Raw genomic sequence first — 18,628 nt, 5'->3', positions numbered from 1 at the left:
CTATTTAACCCTCCTCCTCATCTCTGGCAACCATCACTCTGCTTTCTGTTTTTGTGAATTTGACTACTAAATATCACCTATTAGTGGAATCATACAGTTTTTGTGACTGGTTTATTTCACTTAGCATAATGTCCTCAAGGTTAATCTATGTTGTAGCATGTATGAGAATTTTCTTCCTTTTAAGACTGAATAATTTTCAGTTGCATGCCACAATTTTGCTTATCTATTCATCTTTCCATGAACACTTAGGTTGCTTCCACCTATTGGCTCCTGTGAATAGTGCTGCTATGAACATGAATTTACAAACATCTAAGATCTTGATTTCAGTTATTTTGAAATCCCCCAAAGTGGGGTTGCTGAATCATAGAGTAACTATTTTTTGTTTTTGAAGGAATCGCCATACTGTTTTCCTTAGTGGCTGCACCATTTTACTTTTCCACCAACAGTGCACAAGGATTCCTTGTTCTCCACTTCAACACTTGTTATTGTTATTTTCAAATAACAATATAATCAAAATTGATTATAGCCCTCTTAATGGATATGTTTAAGTGATTGTGGTTTTAAGGGTTTGCTTGTTAAACAACTTAAAGCTAACTACAGAGAACAGTTGCCAGAGGAAGCTTTATCAGAAGTAAGGCACCTCTAAAATAAGTATTATGTTTTCCTAGTGACTTTGATATGGTTGGCCAATACTGTTTGAGAAAAAGTTACTATTTAACTTTTATGTTTTATACCTATCCTTTTGTGGTAAAGTCTCACTTAACTAATAACTTTGTTTTAAAAGATTTATAAAACAATTGAAATAACTTTTATAAGCAAACTGTCCCCAGAGTGTTACCTTTTAGTTTTTCAGGTGATCTCAACTGTCAATTGATGTGTGTGTCTGCATTTTAAAATTTCACTGGGTTATAATTATTAAATATAAAAATTAATTCAAAGTGAGATTTTCAAAATTGATTGTTTTATAAATGGGACAAAAATCTAGTGATGGAACATAACTTACTACAGTTCTTCACCCAATTGTTTGGAAAGTAAAAATATATTTAGACAAATTAGAAGTGTTTACTAGTTAATGTTCCAGTTTTCACTCACTAGTGACAGTTCCTTGTGCCTCTCCCTTTTTCCTAATTGTGAGAATTTGGTCTTTCAACTTAAAAATAATATGGTAAAAATTAACGTAAGGTTTAAAGGCAGAAGGTTTAGCCCTGACAGGTGTGATTCAGTTGGGGATTGTTCTGCAAAGCAAAAGGTTGCTAGTTTGATCTCTGGTTGTGGCGTGTAGGAGAGGCAAATGATCAATGTTACTCTCTCACATTGATGTTTCTCTCCCTCTATTCTAAAAATAAATAACTAAAATCTTTAAAAAAAAAAAAGTAGAAAGTTTAAGTTTTTAAGAATTAGGCTATATGTATGTCTGTTCTTGTAGACCTTTCCTTGTAGATTCAGATGTTAAGTAAATTTCTTTAAAGTGACCTCCTCTTCCCCTTTCAATTATAAAACATGTTTCACTGGGCAAGATCACAAATAGACTGAATTTGAAACTTGTGATATGAAAGAGAATACTGGCACACAGTGAACTCTTTAATAAGTATTTGAACAAATGAAGCAATGAAAGAATAATTGAATGAACAAAGAGAAAGATTTTAAGATTTTTGAAAGGTTTTTTCAAAGTCACTGTTCTCTCTTCTATGCCCTCCTTTTCATAGGATTTTTTTTTTTTTTAAATGCTTGAGAATCCCTTATGCTATGTTGGGACCTTCTTGAATCTTGAATTTTAATTTTTTGTCATTTAAGAATATAGTATTTTTTAGAACCAGGCTAGTAAACATTTTGTTAATAAATACAGCTGTGTAACATGTACTTGGCATTGACAGTAACTCAGTACCCTGCTTTAAGGTATGCTAAAAGTTAGTGCCTGCCAATCTACAATATATATATAAGAACACTGAGTTTTTTAAAAGTTTGCCAAAAAATCCATATGACTATGCAGAAAATCAGCCAGCTAAATGTGTGGAAAGTATGTCTATCCTTATTTTATTTTCAGCAAATTTTTCTCAACTCTATGTATCAGCTTCCTGGATGAATGTCAGTTTGCCCTGCTTGGGCTGTTTATTTTTTACTATGCTGGTGGGGTTCCCTAATTCCATGAGCCAAATGTCTTACTGTAGATTCTTTGATTGTCTTGTTGCAGGTTATTGTCTCCTTATGTGCTACTCTTGATCAATGCTGGTATTATAACTGGTATTCTCATGAATGGACTATAGGTTTTTGTTGCAAATCACCCAAATGCATATTCTACAAAGTTTCTACCAAGCATAATTCTGCAATTGCTCTTGCTTTGCCTTTTGGGAAGCTCAGAGTCACTTCTACCATGAATTAGGGTTTTTATTTTATTTCCTTAAGAAAGAGGTAGTAATGACTAAGGGCTGAATTTAGGCTCTAGAGATTGGCTGCTTACTTTGCCATTCACTAGTTGTGCTATCTTGCACAAGTTGTTTTACCTTTCTGTTTCTCACTTTCTTCATTTGTAAAGTAGGAGGATAAGAATAATCGCTTTATTATAGGTTATTGTGAGGATAAAAGAGATGTTAACCCAAGTGAAACACTCAAAACATTTCTTGCCACAAGGTAAAGACAATGAATTAGGAACTATGTATTATTATATTCATATTCTTATAATATTTATTAAGTTATTTTCAGAAGAGTTTCACTGCCCTGAAGTCTCAAGATATTGCTTAGAATCACCCAAACCTTTGGGACAGTCTGACAAAGGCCGATTTAGTCCTTTGGTCCAAACTATCAATGCACTTAGAATAGTTAGTGCTACTTTCTCTTTACATTGATATTTTTTCCCATGAGTATCTGGCCTTTGCAAATTAAATGAAGGGTTTTTTTGTTTGTTTGTTTGTTTTTGCACATAGATGTTATTCTAAAATAATAATTTTTCATAGTGATAATAATAAAGGAAGAACTATATTCTAAAAGGTGTTTGGCTGCCACAGGATGGGAACTTAAGAAAGCCTACTTTTCCATGCTCTTCTGGTATTAATTCATTAAATGTCTTTTATTCAACGTGTTGGCAGAAACAAGTTGGAAATTGCCAGCCTCTGCAGAGGATGTAGCTAAAATGTTCAAACGGGTTATATGTCAAACCAGTAGTCAAAGCGTTCTCTGTGAATGGAGGAAGGGATATATCTTGGATAATGTAAATAAGTTGACTGTTTCTGTGGTTTAAAATTTTTTTCAACTTTTGACCATTTTTCTAGCACCTAACCACTCTAACCTATTACAGATTATTGTGCATTCATTTATTCAGCAGATATTTGTGCATCTAATTTCTCAAGCAAAGCATTGAATTGTTGATGGCTCAGGCCACAGTTGAATATTTAGTTTCCTGAGTTAAGTGATTCATCCATAACATATGCCATTTTTATTTCTATTTTTTAGTGCAGTGTGGTTTCAAATTAGAGGTTCTGGCAAAATCCTGTCTTTAGGATTTAAGGTTTTTAAAAAATTTAATATAAACCATCACAGGAGCATCATCTATAGTTGTGCTTACTAATTTGCCCAGTCTGCTTTAAGAATTTTCTTAGACACACAAAAAATTCTCTCAAAAGACAGTCTGTTTATTTTTGGCAACTTTAAATGTTAGAAAGTTCTTTATTCCACTATTTCTCAACCCTGACTAATGTTTAGATCTCTTTCAGAGCAAAGGAATCTCTGTAATCCTTCGAGATGTGCCCAGTAACCTCAATCTGATACCACATTAAAAAATGTAACCCTGTTCATTTGGTACCAATTTCATCACAAATAAGTGCAACCTTAAACACAGAAGAAGGCTTATAGCAAGAATATTGACCTATATAGAGATCATATAGATGACCCAGAATGTTTTTTCTCACATGGCCAACAAAATGAGGACACACTTTTTAAATTCTCAGAGTTTACCTTCAACACTGCTTTAACTCTATTGAGTAAAGCCCTGCCATGTTGTAACTCCCACTTAGTAATCACTGGAGTTGCATAAATTACCAAATCTGTCTTCCATATGACATCCTTATCAAATATCTGACGGTATTTATCATGTCTCTTTTTTCTTTTCCTAAGTAAAAATGTCCCCAAATTTTCTTTAATCTTTAAATAAAAAATATATATTGAGCATCTGATCTCTAGAAAGGCATGGGCTATATTAAATACGGGACTTAAGTCTCAGGTGGAATCAGAGACCTGCCACTTACTAATAGTGTCACTTCCTTTTTATAGACAAGGAAACAGGATCAGATGATTATTTAGGAAAGTTTATGTGGTAGTAGCATTAGATAAGACGGATTAATATAGGTAGAGGACCAAGACATTTGCCTCAGGAAAGCTGCTCCTTTGTCATTGTTTCCAGGATCTTCATCATGGTCAGGATTTTGAACTCAATTGGAACTTCAGGATGTGATTTCTATGTGTATACCTTTATTCTGATATATATATATGCTTTTTTTATTATGTAAGTACTTGATTATTATAACTTAAGTATCTTCTGTTATATTTAAGTAATTAAGGATACATTCTTCTCAATACACACACACACACACACACAAAGTTTAGCATCACTGACCTCTTAAGTTCCAGTTTCAGTTCTGTTAATATCTGAAAGCATGTTGTAACAAGGGAAATGGAAAGAAAAGCATTTACCAGCTGAGAATGGGAAGTAAAAGAAAGGGTAAAGAGTGAGAGTAACTGATAGGATTTTGGGAAAGCCATTAACACAGCTGTTACTCAGGGACAGTAATTCTCAATCCTTTGATTTTTATGGCATTCATAAAAAGAGTAAAATAATACTGTTTTTAAAAAATTATTTCAAAGAATTGAGAAAACTTTCCCACAGTTACCGTATTTTTCATTTGGTCATCTTTGAATCCTAATCATGATCTTACATTTTTGAGGCCAAGTTACTGGATTTTATTAAGCGCACACTTTGTTACTGGCCTGTCCTTGAATTGTACCTCTAGCTTCTTATTCTCAGCAATTGTACCTTGCTCAGTGCAATATTGCCCAACCCACTTAGTTCAGTGTTCTGCCTGACAAACATAGTTGTTATATTATGCATATGTATTGCAGGTAAAAATAAATTTTTCTTATTTTTTTCAGAATTTGCTAGTTAACCTGTTAAATCTCTGTTATAAGATCTACTAATGGTTTTCAGACTTGTGTTGCTTAAGAATCACCTGGGGATTTAGTTAATATAGGGGCCCCCAGAGATTCTCATTTGGCAATTTTCGGATGGGAATCAGGAATCTGTAAATTTTACAGGCACCCACAGATGAAACACAAACCTTGGACAGATAAAAGTGCTCATCAAAATCATCTGTGGAACTTTTAAAAACAGATATGCCAAACCTACAATTTGAATTTCCAGGGTTGGGATCTACGCACATTATATGTGGGAGGTAAAAGTTCTGTTGGTAATTGTGACTTTTACCACAAGTCAACCATTGACTAGTCTTAAGTCCTTAGAGTATTTTTATAGTTACTGAATTCTAAGTATGTGGAAATGTAAATGTTTTAGAGGTTGGCTATGTTTTCTGTATTTGTAAAGCATTTGGGAGAATTTTTAAGAGAAAGTTTTAATAAACCATTTTTGAGTGAGAATGAGCAATCTTTTACTTCTGTGGGCTTTTTTGAAGGACACATACAGAATTACTCTCTCAAAGCAGAGGGGCTCAAAGCATTCTTCAGACAAGCATCATTGATACTACCTGCTAACTTGTTAGAAATGTGGGTCCTCAGGCACTACCCTCCTGAATCAGAAATTGGGGGTAGAGTCCAGTAATCTGTGTTTTGAGAATCCTCCTCCAGGTGATTGTAATGCAAGCTAAATGTTGAGAACCTCCCTCTTAGAGGAAAAGTTTCACATACACCTTTTTGGTTTTATTTATCTAGTACTTTACATAGTAGGGGATCAAAGATTTTTTGAGAGGCTCATTACCAATTTTGAACCAGGAAAGAGTTGGTTGAAATCACTGTTTAGGAATAATCTAAAAACAAAAGCATATTTTTTATAAATCACATAAATACACATTAATACAAACATGTAAATCTATTAATTAATATATATAAGGTATAAGTAGAGCATTTACCTATTAATACTACCTCAGATTTGATACAATTTTGTTTTCAGAATGTACCCTCTAATTTAAAACAGTGATTCTTTTTCACTGTTTTTCTGCAACATCAGACTATCAAGTATTTATTTATTTTTTAAAGGTTTTATTTTATTATTTATTTTTAGAGAGAGGGGAAGAGAGGGAGAGAAACATCAATGTGTGGTTGCCTCTCGAGCACCCGTTACTGGGGACCTGGCCCATAACCCAGGCATGTGCTCTGAGTGGGAATCAAACCAACGGCCCTTTGATTCACAAGCTGGCACTCAGTCCACTGAACCACACCAACCAGGGCAGATATCAAGTATTTTAAAGTAGGCATTTTTGTGAGGTTATTGAAGGGTGAATAATCTATCTTTTCTCTAATTGTGGGTATTTAAGAGACATTACCATGCTAGAATGAAAGCAAGAAATTTAAGTTACTTTCAATAAGTGTATATATATTCGGAATATTTTTCTTTACAAACCATTTCACCTGTATTTTGGAATTTCAAATTATGAAATGACCGAATTTTCAAAACCTGAAAATTAGAGTGATAAATTGAAAACATTGAATTGTATTTGCTTACTCAGTCTTTACTTTATATTTCCTGGAAAATAAAGGAAGTATTTAATTTGTTTTTAGTTAGTCTTTCTGGAAAATAAGTTTAAAAGCTATCCCTGGCCAGTGTGGCTCAGCTGATTGGAGCATTGTCTTGTAACAGAAAGATCACTTGTTCAGTCCCTGGTCAGGGCACACACCCAGCTTGTGGTCTTTATTCCCAGTTGGGGTGCATACAGGAGCCAGGGCAGATCTGTGTTTATCACTTTGATATTTCTCTCTCTTGAGTGAGAATAAAATAAACCTTAAAAAAAATTAGATGACCACTTCTTTCTCATTTTTCTGACAAATGCAGATGTACTGATAGTGTCATTTTTTAGTGAATTCTTAAAGTACAAAATATGTAATTCTGTCATCTTGAAACTGCTATCATTAATATTTTGTAAACTTTGCTAACACATATAATTGTATCTTTCTGGTTTTCTATGTGCGTTTATAAATTATATGTATATATGTATATACACTTCATACACGCACACACGCCTTACATACCCATATAGAGAAATGAATTCATGCTCAAATTTTATTGTATAATCTGTTCTTTTCACATCTATAAGCACAGATTAATTTTTGTAGACTTTGCCTTATCTTCTAAACTTTCATGTTACTTGATTTTTATGGAAAGATTATTCCTGTGGCTAATATTTTGTCAGGGATTGAGCCTGGTAACTACTATTGAATAAAGACAAGAAACAAAGTTATATTTGTCCTAGTACATATGCTCCATGAGGGTAGCAACTTAGTCTGTTTTGTTTATTGAACTATGCACCATACTGGAAATAGGGTCTGGCTCCCAGGAGATGATCAAGAAATACTTGTTGACTAAATGAATGATATTCTCTACCATGAGTACACCAAAGTTTCTTTTCTTTTGTTTTTTAAGATTTTATTTATTTTCAAAGAGGGGAAGGGAGGGATGTGAAACAAGCATCGATTGTTGCCTCCCACATACCACCACCCCCAGACAGGGACCTGACTCACAGCCCAGGCATGTACCCTGACCAGGAATTGAACCAGTGACCTTTCAGTTTGAGGGACAATGCCCAACCCACTGAGCCATAACAGTCAGGGCCCAAGATTTCATTTTAAAGTATATTGACAAAGATTAGAACTCAGAAGACGTTTTTTTGAAGAAAATCATAAATAGAAGATAGATAGCTGTCCTGAAAATGTAATTTATATTTAATTTGAAATTTCAAATTTAATTTTTGCTGTTTTTTCATTAAGTATGGGTTTTAAAATTAAAGATTACTTGTTTGAAGTATTCTGATTTTGCAGCAATCCTCAGATGGAAAGTATAGCAATAAATTTTATTAATAATAAGAACACTCCTATAATAAATGTGAAATAAAATATTTGTCTAAAAGTAACCCCCCTTGGAGGTAAAAGCCACTAGAATTATAAATCAACTTAATGAAAACTTTCATGTCTTAATGATGGAAATTGCAACACTTTCTTGGAAAAAGACTGTAGAAAACAAAATGCATCAACTCTTATGTTTCCAACTGGGCTAAGGAGACATTTATAAAAGTGTTAAAAATGTTGATTGTAAATTTGTTAACAAAAGGAACCACAACTGATGTGCTTTCCTGACCACATTAGCTTAGGACAAAATAGTAAAATATATTATAGATTGTAATGATGAGGGAAATAATCTTAAACCTCGAACCTCTTTTCAGCAAATTGGTATTTTGGATTTTCAGCCCTCTCCCTGTGTCTAAATCTCTTCACTGGTGAGATCACTTACTCTCCTTGCTGATGATATTGGTGTTCTTCACTCTTACACTGTTTGGTGGATTTTTTTTTTAATCAGTAGTCCTTCCCCCGACCCCCCACATCTAGTATGTTACCTGTATTCGTAAGTGCTTATCCAGATAATCACAGTAAACCCAAATAGTATGCCTTGTTTATAGTCCTGACATTGTTATGCTGTTTGATTATGATTATAATCTATAGGATTACAGGAGCACTGATGAAGTACAAATTCCAGGATCTCAGAAAGAATGCTGAAAGGACATCAACCTTCTGTGGGGTAATGTCAAGGTCAAACAGCAGATAATAGCCAGTAGTAAAGCCAAGTAGAACTTATGCACATCCCTACTAAAATGACAAAGACAAATGAGGTAGTTTCCTGTCTCCAAAAAGCTTTAAGGATTATAGAAGAAGTTAAAAAAATAGCAAAATAACCAAAGTGGTCAGATCTAGGAGAGAGGAGCAATTTTAGAAGACAACAGGGACAAAGTGATGCTAGAGTTAAAACCTGAAAGTTTCTCACAAAGATTTACCAGGTCACCTATTCAGTTGTGCTCTACTTCAGGCAGAGAGAGTGGGGTGAGTGACCCAGAAGGAATGAAATATTATGTGTTGGATTAACTGTAGTGTGGCTGAAGAATCTGGGAAATGGGAGACTTCGGCCAAGATGGAGGCATATGTAGGTACACGTTGCCTCCTTCTGCAACCGAAAGTAAGATAACAAATTGAAAAACAAAAAATAACCAGAACTGCAAGGAAGTCAAATTGTGTGGAAGTCTGACAGCCAAGGAGCTAAAAAAGAAACATTCATCCAGACCAGTTTTGGGGGGTGAAGACAGGGAGCCAGGGCAGAGAGGATGTGCAGCAAGATGGCGGCTGGAGTACTGTGTGGGCAAGGCTGCAGCTGGCAGACTGGGCAGTCCCACATTTGTGTGCACATAAACCGGAAGAACAGCTGGGAAGTGAGACAGACTATACAACTCAGGGTTTCAGTGAGGGAAAAGAAAGCCTCACAACCTCTGGAGGTGAAAACTTGTGGGGGGTTGCAGTGGCAGGAGAAATTCCCAGCCTCACAGGGAAGTTCATTGGAGGGACCCACAGAGTCCTAGAATGTACACAAACCCACACATTCGGGAACCAGCACTCGAAGGGCCCAATTTGCTTGTGGGTAGCTGGGGAAGTGACTGAAAGCCAGCAAAGAGCCTAGCAAGCGACATTGTCCCCTCTTGGACCGCTCCCCCACATACAGCGTTACAATGCAGTGACCTTGGTTGCCCTGTCCTGGTGAACACCTAAGGCTCCACCCCTTCCAGCATAACAGGCATGCTGAGAAAAAGAAATATGGCCCAAAGGAGAGAACAGATCAAAGCTCCGAAAATAGAACTAAACCATGAACAGATTACCAACCTATCAGGTGCGCAGTTCAAAACACTGGTAATCTGGATGCTCACTGAATTGGTTGAGTTTGGTCGCAAAATGGAGGAAAAAGTGAAGGCTATGCAAAGTGAAATAAAGAAAAATATACAGGGAACCAACAGTAAAGGGAAGGAAACCAGGTCTCAAATCAACGATTGGGAGCAGAAGGAAGAGATAAACATTCCCAGAACAGAATGAAGAAACAAGAATTCAAAAACATGAGGAGAGGCTTAGGAACCTCTGGAACAACCTTAAGTACTCCAACATCCAAATCATTGGGGTGCCAGAAGGAGAAGAGGAAGAGCAAGAAATTGAAAACTTACTTGAAAAAATAGAAAAAATAATGAAGGAGAACTTCCCCTATCTGGCCAAAGAAATAGATTTCCAGGAGATCTAGGAAGGTCAGAGAGTCCCAAAGAAGTTGGATCCCAGGAAGCACACACCAAGGCACATAATAATTAAGTTACCCAAGATTAAAGATAAGGAGGGAATCTTAAAAGCAGCAAGAGAAAGGAGACAGTTAACTACAAAGAGTTCCCATAAGACTATCAGCTGATTTCTCAAAAGTAATCTTACAGGCAGGAAGGGGCTGGAAAGAAATCATGAAAGGCAAGAACCTACATCCAAGATTACTTTATCCAGGAAAGCTATCATTTAAAATGGAAGGGCAGATAAAGTGCTTCTCAGGTAAGATGAAGTTAAAGGAGTTCGTCATCACCTAGCCCTTATGTTAAAGGGACTTTTCTAAGAAAAAGAAGATGATCAAAAACTGAACAGTAAAATGACAACGAACTCACAACTATCAACATCTGAGCCTAAAACAAAAATTACTAAGCAAACAGCTAGAACAGGAACAGAATCATAGAAATGGAGATGGTAGGGGCGAAGAATGGGGGAAAAGGTACAGGGAATAAGCAGCATAAATAATAGGTACAAAATAGGCAGGAGGAGGTTAAGAATAGTATAGGAAATGGAGAAGCCAAAGAACTTTAATGTACGACCCATGGACATGAACTAAAGGGGGAGGAATGCTGGGGGGAGTGGGGCAGTGCAGGGTGGAGGGGAATAAAGGGGAGGAAAAATGCGACAACTGTAATAGCATAATCAATATATATTAAAGAATCTGGGAAATGATGAGGATGAAGAGATGGGCAAGGAACTAGGTAAGGTTGGGTTTCATTGAAAAGAATTATACTTTGTCTTGTGTACATTTGATCGGATGGTAAGCAGGACATAATATCAAATTTCTTATTTTGGAAGGATTATTGTGGTAGTAATTTGAGGGAGAAATTAAAGTGAAGTAAGGGAAGGATGAGTTCAGTGAATGGTTTCTAAATCTCATGGTGTATCACATGCCCCTTTGGAGTTTTTAAAAACTCGGATTTTGGGACCTTGATCAATTTAAAAAATTGGAGCCTAGGAGTTTGAAACATTGACCAATGTCTCTAAGTGATTATGATGCAAGTAGACCTGCATTTGGGGATATAGCTATGAGTAGACTAAGTGGGAGGCTGTCTTAAATGTCGTCAGGGCTGTTCTGCTTATCAGTATATTCCTAGTACCTAGCTCAGTTCATGGTACTTGATAGCTGCTCAGTAAATATTCACCAAGTGAGTATTTCTTGAATGGAGGAAGTTATTCTAAGGTTCAGGAAAGCCAATTCTCATCTTTTGTTTTGGTACTCTTAAATGAGCTAATACATGAAAACATTCAACACAGTGCCTGGTGCATAGTAAGTGCTCGATAAATGTTAGAAGGAGAAAATTCTCTTCATCTTTTCTTTCATGGTGCTTTGTATGATTAGGTATCTTAATTGTCTTATGCCTAGCCAGATCTCTTGAAGTGAGTGTGCAAAATGGCTTTTATTTTGGGAATCCAGATATTCAGCAAATAGAACACTAACAGTAGTGAGCTAAGATATTCAAATAGTTTCTTGGTGCAAAATAAAAATTTAGTGGGAGTATGTGAGGTAGACTGTCCTCTTAATTCTTTCCCCTTTCTGGTTGGCAGTACCCATTAAAGAGTGCCTTGTTTTGAAGTGGACAGTGAAGCAGAGAGCATTGGCATTGTAGATGTCTTTCAGTTGGGATTTTGGATTACTAACAGGCTCCAGGAGAGGGCCTGACCATGAATCCCTCCAAATAAGTTAGGGTCAAACCCTAAATTTAAAGGCAACCCCTACACCACCACCCCCCACCCGCCTTTTTTTTTGGCCTTTGGAGATGTGAAGAAAACATTTTCAACTTCACAGTGATGACTTATGAATACTTGGTAATTAGAATGAGTTTCGGAGAAGCAGCATAGACTATTGTTAATAGCATGGCTTTTAGAGCCAGACTGCTTGCATTTGAATATGGGCTCTACCATTTATTAACTCTTAATCATGGGTAAGCTATTTAACCAGGTTCCTTATCTGTAACATTATGATAATAAAGATTAAATAAATTAATTGATAAAAAATGTTTAGAATACCACTATGTACATACTATGCACCATGTATAAATGTATAAATGTTTGAATTTAAAGCTGCAGGCCAAAATGCCAACTAAAGAACATGAACATTTCCTTGGAATTGAATTCCTTTGGCCTAAGACATTAAAAGTGCAGGGAAGTTAAAGTAATGAGGTACAATTTTCACTTATCAGCTTGGCAAAAATTAAAGAGATATAAAGGACCCATAATTTATATTACTACAGAGTGTGTGAGGAAATGTGTACACATATTCATGAATTGGCAGAGACAAAAATGGGTATAGACCTTTTTGGAAAGAAATATCTAAATGCCACATCGTTTATTTTATTTTATTTTTTTAAGATTTAATTTTTTTAGAGAGAGGGGAAGGGAGGGAGGAGGAGAGGGAGAGAAACATTGATGTGCAAGAGGAACATCAGCCAGTTGCCTATCATATACCACAAACCAGGGATGTGGCTCACAATCAAGGCATGTGCCCTGCCTGGGAATCGAACTGGTGACCTCTCGCTTCACAGGCCTGTGCCCAATCCATTGAGCCACACCAGAGAGGGCAGAATGCTGTATCCTTTAGATCAAGGAATTTCATTTCACAATGTCTATCCTATAGAAATGCTAATTCAAGAAGTGCAAAGCAGTAACGTATATCTTTATGGCCCAGAAAGAGTTTTAAACTCACCAAGTAAGAGAGTTGGGAGTTTTAAAATTTCACATATTTTTATTAGAAATAACTGATCATCCTAACATCTTGAATGATTATTATCTAACTTCAGTTCTTAAAGTCATGTATTTACAATTAGGAACACTAACATGTTTTTCTTATACAATCAGTAGGCACCACAGATGCCTTAAAATATGTATGGTTATTTTGTATTCTAAAGGATAATAGACATTCTTTGTCAAATGGCTATTGCATATTCATGAACTCTAAACAAGAAGCTTAATAAGATAGTGGCCCTAAATTATCTTCTTAAATATATTTCTTATACAAAATAATTTCAGGGTAAAATTGTTAGTTTCTTGTCCAGTAGTGTATGTTAAATAATAATAAAATTTTAAGTGTATGAAAAGTATACTTGTATGAAGTATACTTGAGTAAGCATGAAAAGTATATGAATAGTACCACGAAGCTTAAGATTAAACTATTTTGCTAGTTTACTCAAGCATTTATTCTAGGACAGTCATGGAATTGGGTAAGCAAACTATTCAAAAAGCAGAGTTTTTACCGTGCTCTTAATCGATTTCCAGTATGACTAGCAGTCTGAGAAATAGCATCTTATACAGATATGGAAGTAGCAGAGACTTACTTGATCTATACTCAATAAAATAAAAACATAGATAATTGATAATTTTGAGTAATACAGTGAGCATATTTCCATGCCAAATGTCTGCCAGTCTACAAACATTTTATTGTGTAATATAAATAGTAAGTAAACAAACAGTCCAGGATTCATTTCTCCATCATGTGGTCTAACAAATAATTCTTGGTCAACACTAATTCTGTGGCGTATCACTTGATAAATAGAGTCTTCCTGTGAGTAAAAGCTGAACAGCACAGATGCAGAAACTCCTAAGAACTTGGGAATCTTTAAGCTTAGAAATGGCTTAAGAGCTCCTGTAGTCACATGTGAAGAACATCAATCAGATCAGTATCTTCATTAAATTTTTATTACAGGTCTCTTAATTGCTTATGTCTAGATTGATTAGGTAATAGAGGAAGGCAGGAGAGTATTTGGAGTCAAAAGAAACGAGTCAAAAGTCACTTTGTAGCTATTGCTGTTCTACCAGCTTAATATTTGGCCAAAGAACATATATGCATAACCCATACACACAGACAACACTGGTTATAGCCTGAGGGAAGGAGAGTGAGGGTCGGGTAGAAGTGGGCAAAGGGCGGGGGTGGGGATATATGTAATAGTGTCAATTTTTTTAAAAACACCCATTTTTAAGTTATTATGCACAACTTACGTTTCTCTAGACTTAGTCATGACTTCTCTATGTTGAGACTTTTTAAAAAATATATTTTTAAAACAGACTTTTTAAAAAAAAGATTTTATTTATTTTTAGAGAGGGGAAGGGAAGGAAAGAAGGAAAGAAACATCAATATGTGGTTGTCTCTCACATCCCCCCTACTGGGGACCTGGCCCACAACCCAGACATGTGCCCTGACTGGGAATCAAACCAGCGACTCTTTGTTCGCAGGCCAACACTCAGTCCCCTGAGCCATACCAGCCAGAGCTCTATGTTGAAACTTTTTGAATGGCAGTGAAGGTGCAGTCTTCATATACAGGCAGTGTTTCAGATGTGGGCTAAACAAGAACATCTCCTTTAATTTGACATGCCAGGGGGAAAACACCTCCTTCAGACAGGTTTAAAGCTTCATCTTGGACTTCTTATGAAGCTTCCTTATGTCTCAGTAATCCAAAAATTTGTATCACTCTCCATTAAAAATACTTTCATGTAGCAGACAAATCTCTGTATCATTTAATTACATAGTATCTTCTAATCATTCTGTGGTAAGCAGAATGTAAAATTAGTTTTATTCAAGCAAAGGCAAACTAATATAAATTCTCTCTCTTTTCCTCACCCCCTTCTTTTTTGTTAAATAGGATAAGTTCTGAACGTCGAAAAGAAAAGTCTAGAGATGCAGCCAGATCTCGGCGAAGTAAAGAGTCTGAAGTTTTTTATGAGCTTGCGCATCAGTTGCCACTTCCCCATAACGTGAGTTCGCATCTTGATAAGGCTTCTGTTATGAGGCTTACCATCAGCTATTTGCGTGTGAGGAAACTTCTCGATGCTGGTGAGTTGTTTTACAAGGGCATAATAGGCCTAAAAGTTAGAAATTAAAAGAAATTTCAATTATATATAGAGGATGGTCAATTCTTCCTTAATATAACAGCCTTTTTATTACCTGCTTTTAAAGTGTCTGGCCTTTTGCCCCTCTTTATTTCCTGCCCCACCACCTACCTATCTACCTGTCTTTTAATAACATGACCCTTCTTTCACTTTTCAATTGTTTGCCTTTATAAATTACTTTAAATAATCATTAAAAACAGCTGGCAAATCTAATTTTAGTCTTCCTGTTCTCTGGCCCTCACTGTGCTGTGTTAAAAGGAAGGGGTGCTGGGGGAAAAATAATATGCAGAAAAAAATATAGGTTGTGTATATTAAAGTATGTGTCAAACTTTATTAAACATCTAAATATTATTTAAATATAACTTATAAACAATTTTTTTCCTTTTTTTGTGCTCTTTCTAGGTGATTTGGATATTGAAGATGAAATGAAGGCACAAATGAATTGCTTTTATTTGAAAGCCCTGGATGGTTTTGTTATGGTTCTCACAGATGATGGTGATATGATTTACATTTCAGATAATGTGAACAAATACATGGGATTAACTCAGGTAAAATACCTGTATATTAAGAGTCCTTATTTATATTTTTATGATTTTATGATATAGATCTAATTTTTGAAAATGTGTTTACAGTTTGAACTAACTGGACACAGTGTGTTTGATTTTACTCATCCGTGTGACCATGAGGAAATGAGAGAAATGCTTACACACAGAAATGGTGAGAAGAAAAGTCTATTGTTTGATTTAATGTGACAGGTGGTTTTACCTGATCAGATTCTGTTACTAATTTTTAAATTTTGTTATTGTAGAAATTTAAGGCAAAACATCATTTCATGTTTAATAAAATGCTACTCTATTCTTTTTTAAATCCATTCTATTTTTTTACGAATTTCATTAAAATATGTAAAAAAAGTCTTAAAGCCCACATATTGTGTGCCATATGCACACACACATATGAATAGATAAAATGAAAAAATAAAAACAAGGGTCAAGGAAGTTATAAGTTCAAATACAATTTTAAGACGAGAAGTCATAATATAAATGACAGACAATAGGATTTTAGACTGTAACTGAAATTGAGGTGCATGCTTGGATTCAAGCTTTCTAAAGGCCCAAGGGGGGAAAAAAGAGAGAAGTTTCATCAGATTTTAAAGAACATAATAATTGCGTATTTGACCTCATATGATGTTTACAATAACTTGAAGGTATGCAGTTAGATTATAAAATATTACATTATGGATGCCCCCACATTAGCAGCAACAACACAAAAAGACCTCTAACTCTTATGAATGAATTGTTAACAATCAAATGTTCCAAGATTTTGGGAAAGTGTCTCTTCTTTTTCCCACAATTTAAAAGGTGAATCGTTTATTTCTGGAATTTTCCAGTTTTTATTTTTGAACCTGAGGTTGACCATGTAACTGAAACTGCGGAAAGCAAAACCTCGGATAAGGAGGGGTACTTACTGTACTCCCAGGGCACCCTCTGTTACTGCCCTACTACTGGCAGTTACTGCCCTACAGCATACTGGGAATCCTCACTTAAAAACTTAACAAGTAAAGAAAATCTTTTCAAACCTGTGCCCTCTTAAACAGAGTGTCCTGATCGTAATTTGTAAATTTTCATTGTATCATTCATGACAAGTTAAAATGAAAATTTGTCATTATGCCCTGTAGTTGCTCTTTGCAGTTCTCTGAGTGTATGTTTGTTTACTTCTCTATTACACAACCTCAAATTTATAGTACTTTTGCATAGTTTTTTTATGGTTTCTTTTTCATCTTGTCTCATTTATAATAATAGTTAATCTCTATTGAGAAGTTACACTGTGCTAGGGCACTGTTTTCTGCATTTATGTGCTTAACTCTTTTATTCCTCACAACAATCCTGTGAAGTTACTGTTGTTATTTATGTTTTGTTGAGGAAACTGAAGCACAGAGTTATTGAATAGCTTGCCGAAGATAACTGGGTTAGTAAGTGGCCGAGCATGGGTTAATCTTAGGTGGAATGGCTCCAGAGTCCACACTTCTTAGCACTTTCAGAGTTCTTTTCATGTTCACCAACTCTCATTACATTCTACTGCCATTTTTCACCTTGTCAGCAGAAGCTCTCTCCTCTTTTTAAATTTCATACTGTGTGTTTACTGTGAACTTGGAAAGCAAATACGTACTGTATAAAGGAAGAATAAATTCTGAGCAAGGACCTAAGTAGGTTTTCAATGGGTTTAACATACGAGGTCAAGTGGTTAGACTTGAGGGTTTGTATTGGCTGCTCAGTCCTTCTGATGGGCTAGACTCTTAAGTGGATAGATATTAGGAAGTCTTGTTTTGATTTGGTAATCATGTTAATTCTAAATCAGATATAGTCTGCTTAATATAATTTAAATGTATGTTTTTAACCAAATTTTTAAGCACATGAACATTTTTTGGAAATCATTTCAAATGCAGATTTTCACTTAGAAAGGCTGCTACAGTGCATTACATTTTAATGATACACTAAGAGCCATTGGTGTATTTACACAACATAGACCTATTATTTTTTAATTAATGTTAAAAAGATTATTTAAATTTCATAAGTTACTATAAAATATTTATTTTTTGAAGGCTGGAAATTTATTTCTTCAAAATGTTTTTCCCATTAGGAGAATACTAGTACTTTTCCACTACCTTGGTATTAAAATTTTTCTTCATGTCCCAATTCAAGAGCTTTGTATTTTCAAAGGTCAGTCCAATTCAATCTTAGATTATGGAGGACTGAAAATACCCTAAAGTTTACATGTGGGATGGATCACTGCTGCCACCACCAGCACCAGTACTACTTCCCATTCCCCAAACACACACCCTTACACTATCACCAAGACCAGTATGATCCTGTTGCATCTTTTTAAAATCCACTCTCAGACATTTCTAAGGAGGGCAAATTCAGTCCTTGTTTAAGTAAACCCAGATAACTTATATCAGCACCAAGACTGCCCTAACTTGCTAGTTCTGTTATTAAAAGTTTGAACTATTATTTCTCCTTCCTTGAGTCCAGCATGTCCAGCTAACTAGACCTACATTTAAATTTAATTTGTTTATTTTTTTACTTGACACATTTCTTCCAGTATACTGACCTTAAAAATCTACAAATCTTAAGATTTCTCTGCTGTCTTATTGTCATCAATTTTCAAGTTTTTATAGGTTTTGCCTTTTCATTTACCTTTTGTCATCCCTTTTACTTCTGCTACTGAAGAATGAATTCACCATGGTAATGGTGAGACCCTCATTACCATGATGTATTCTAATTCTTACATATCCTATGTGTTGCTGCTAGATAGATTCTCTGTAAGTTCCTAATCATGCTTCCAACTTCAGAATTTTTTAGAAGCTCCATGTTGTATATTTAAG

The 18,628-nt window shown here is 35.3% G+C and overlaps 1 protein-coding gene across 1 annotated transcript in view; it reads left to right on the top strand.

The window, feature by feature from the left end:
* The window catches only part of HIF1A (hypoxia inducible factor 1 subunit alpha), a 44,732-nt gene that overhangs the window by 5,041 nt on the left and 21,063 nt on the right, over positions 1 to 18,628 (top strand). The window contains exons 2-4 of the mRNA XM_054567463.1: positions 15,000 to 15,190; positions 15,649 to 15,794; positions 15,879 to 15,963. Of these exons, the coding sequence (XP_054423438.1) occupies positions 15,000 to 15,190; positions 15,649 to 15,794; positions 15,879 to 15,963 (422 nt within the window). The remainder of the gene's footprint in view (positions 1 to 14,999; positions 15,191 to 15,648; positions 15,795 to 15,878; positions 15,964 to 18,628) is intronic.

Source organism: Pteronotus mesoamericanus, unplaced genomic scaffold, assembly GCF_021234165.1.
Source record: "Pteronotus mesoamericanus isolate MK-2021 breed Mesoamerican mustached bat unplaced genomic scaffold, CSHL_Meso_final contig_182, whole genome shotgun sequence".
In the NCBI taxonomy this organism is placed as follows: domain Eukaryota; kingdom Metazoa; phylum Chordata; class Mammalia; order Chiroptera; family Mormoopidae; genus Pteronotus; species Pteronotus mesoamericanus.
The sequence above is the reverse complement of the archived record's forward strand: the minus strand, read 5'-3'. Positions and strand labels throughout refer to the sequence as shown.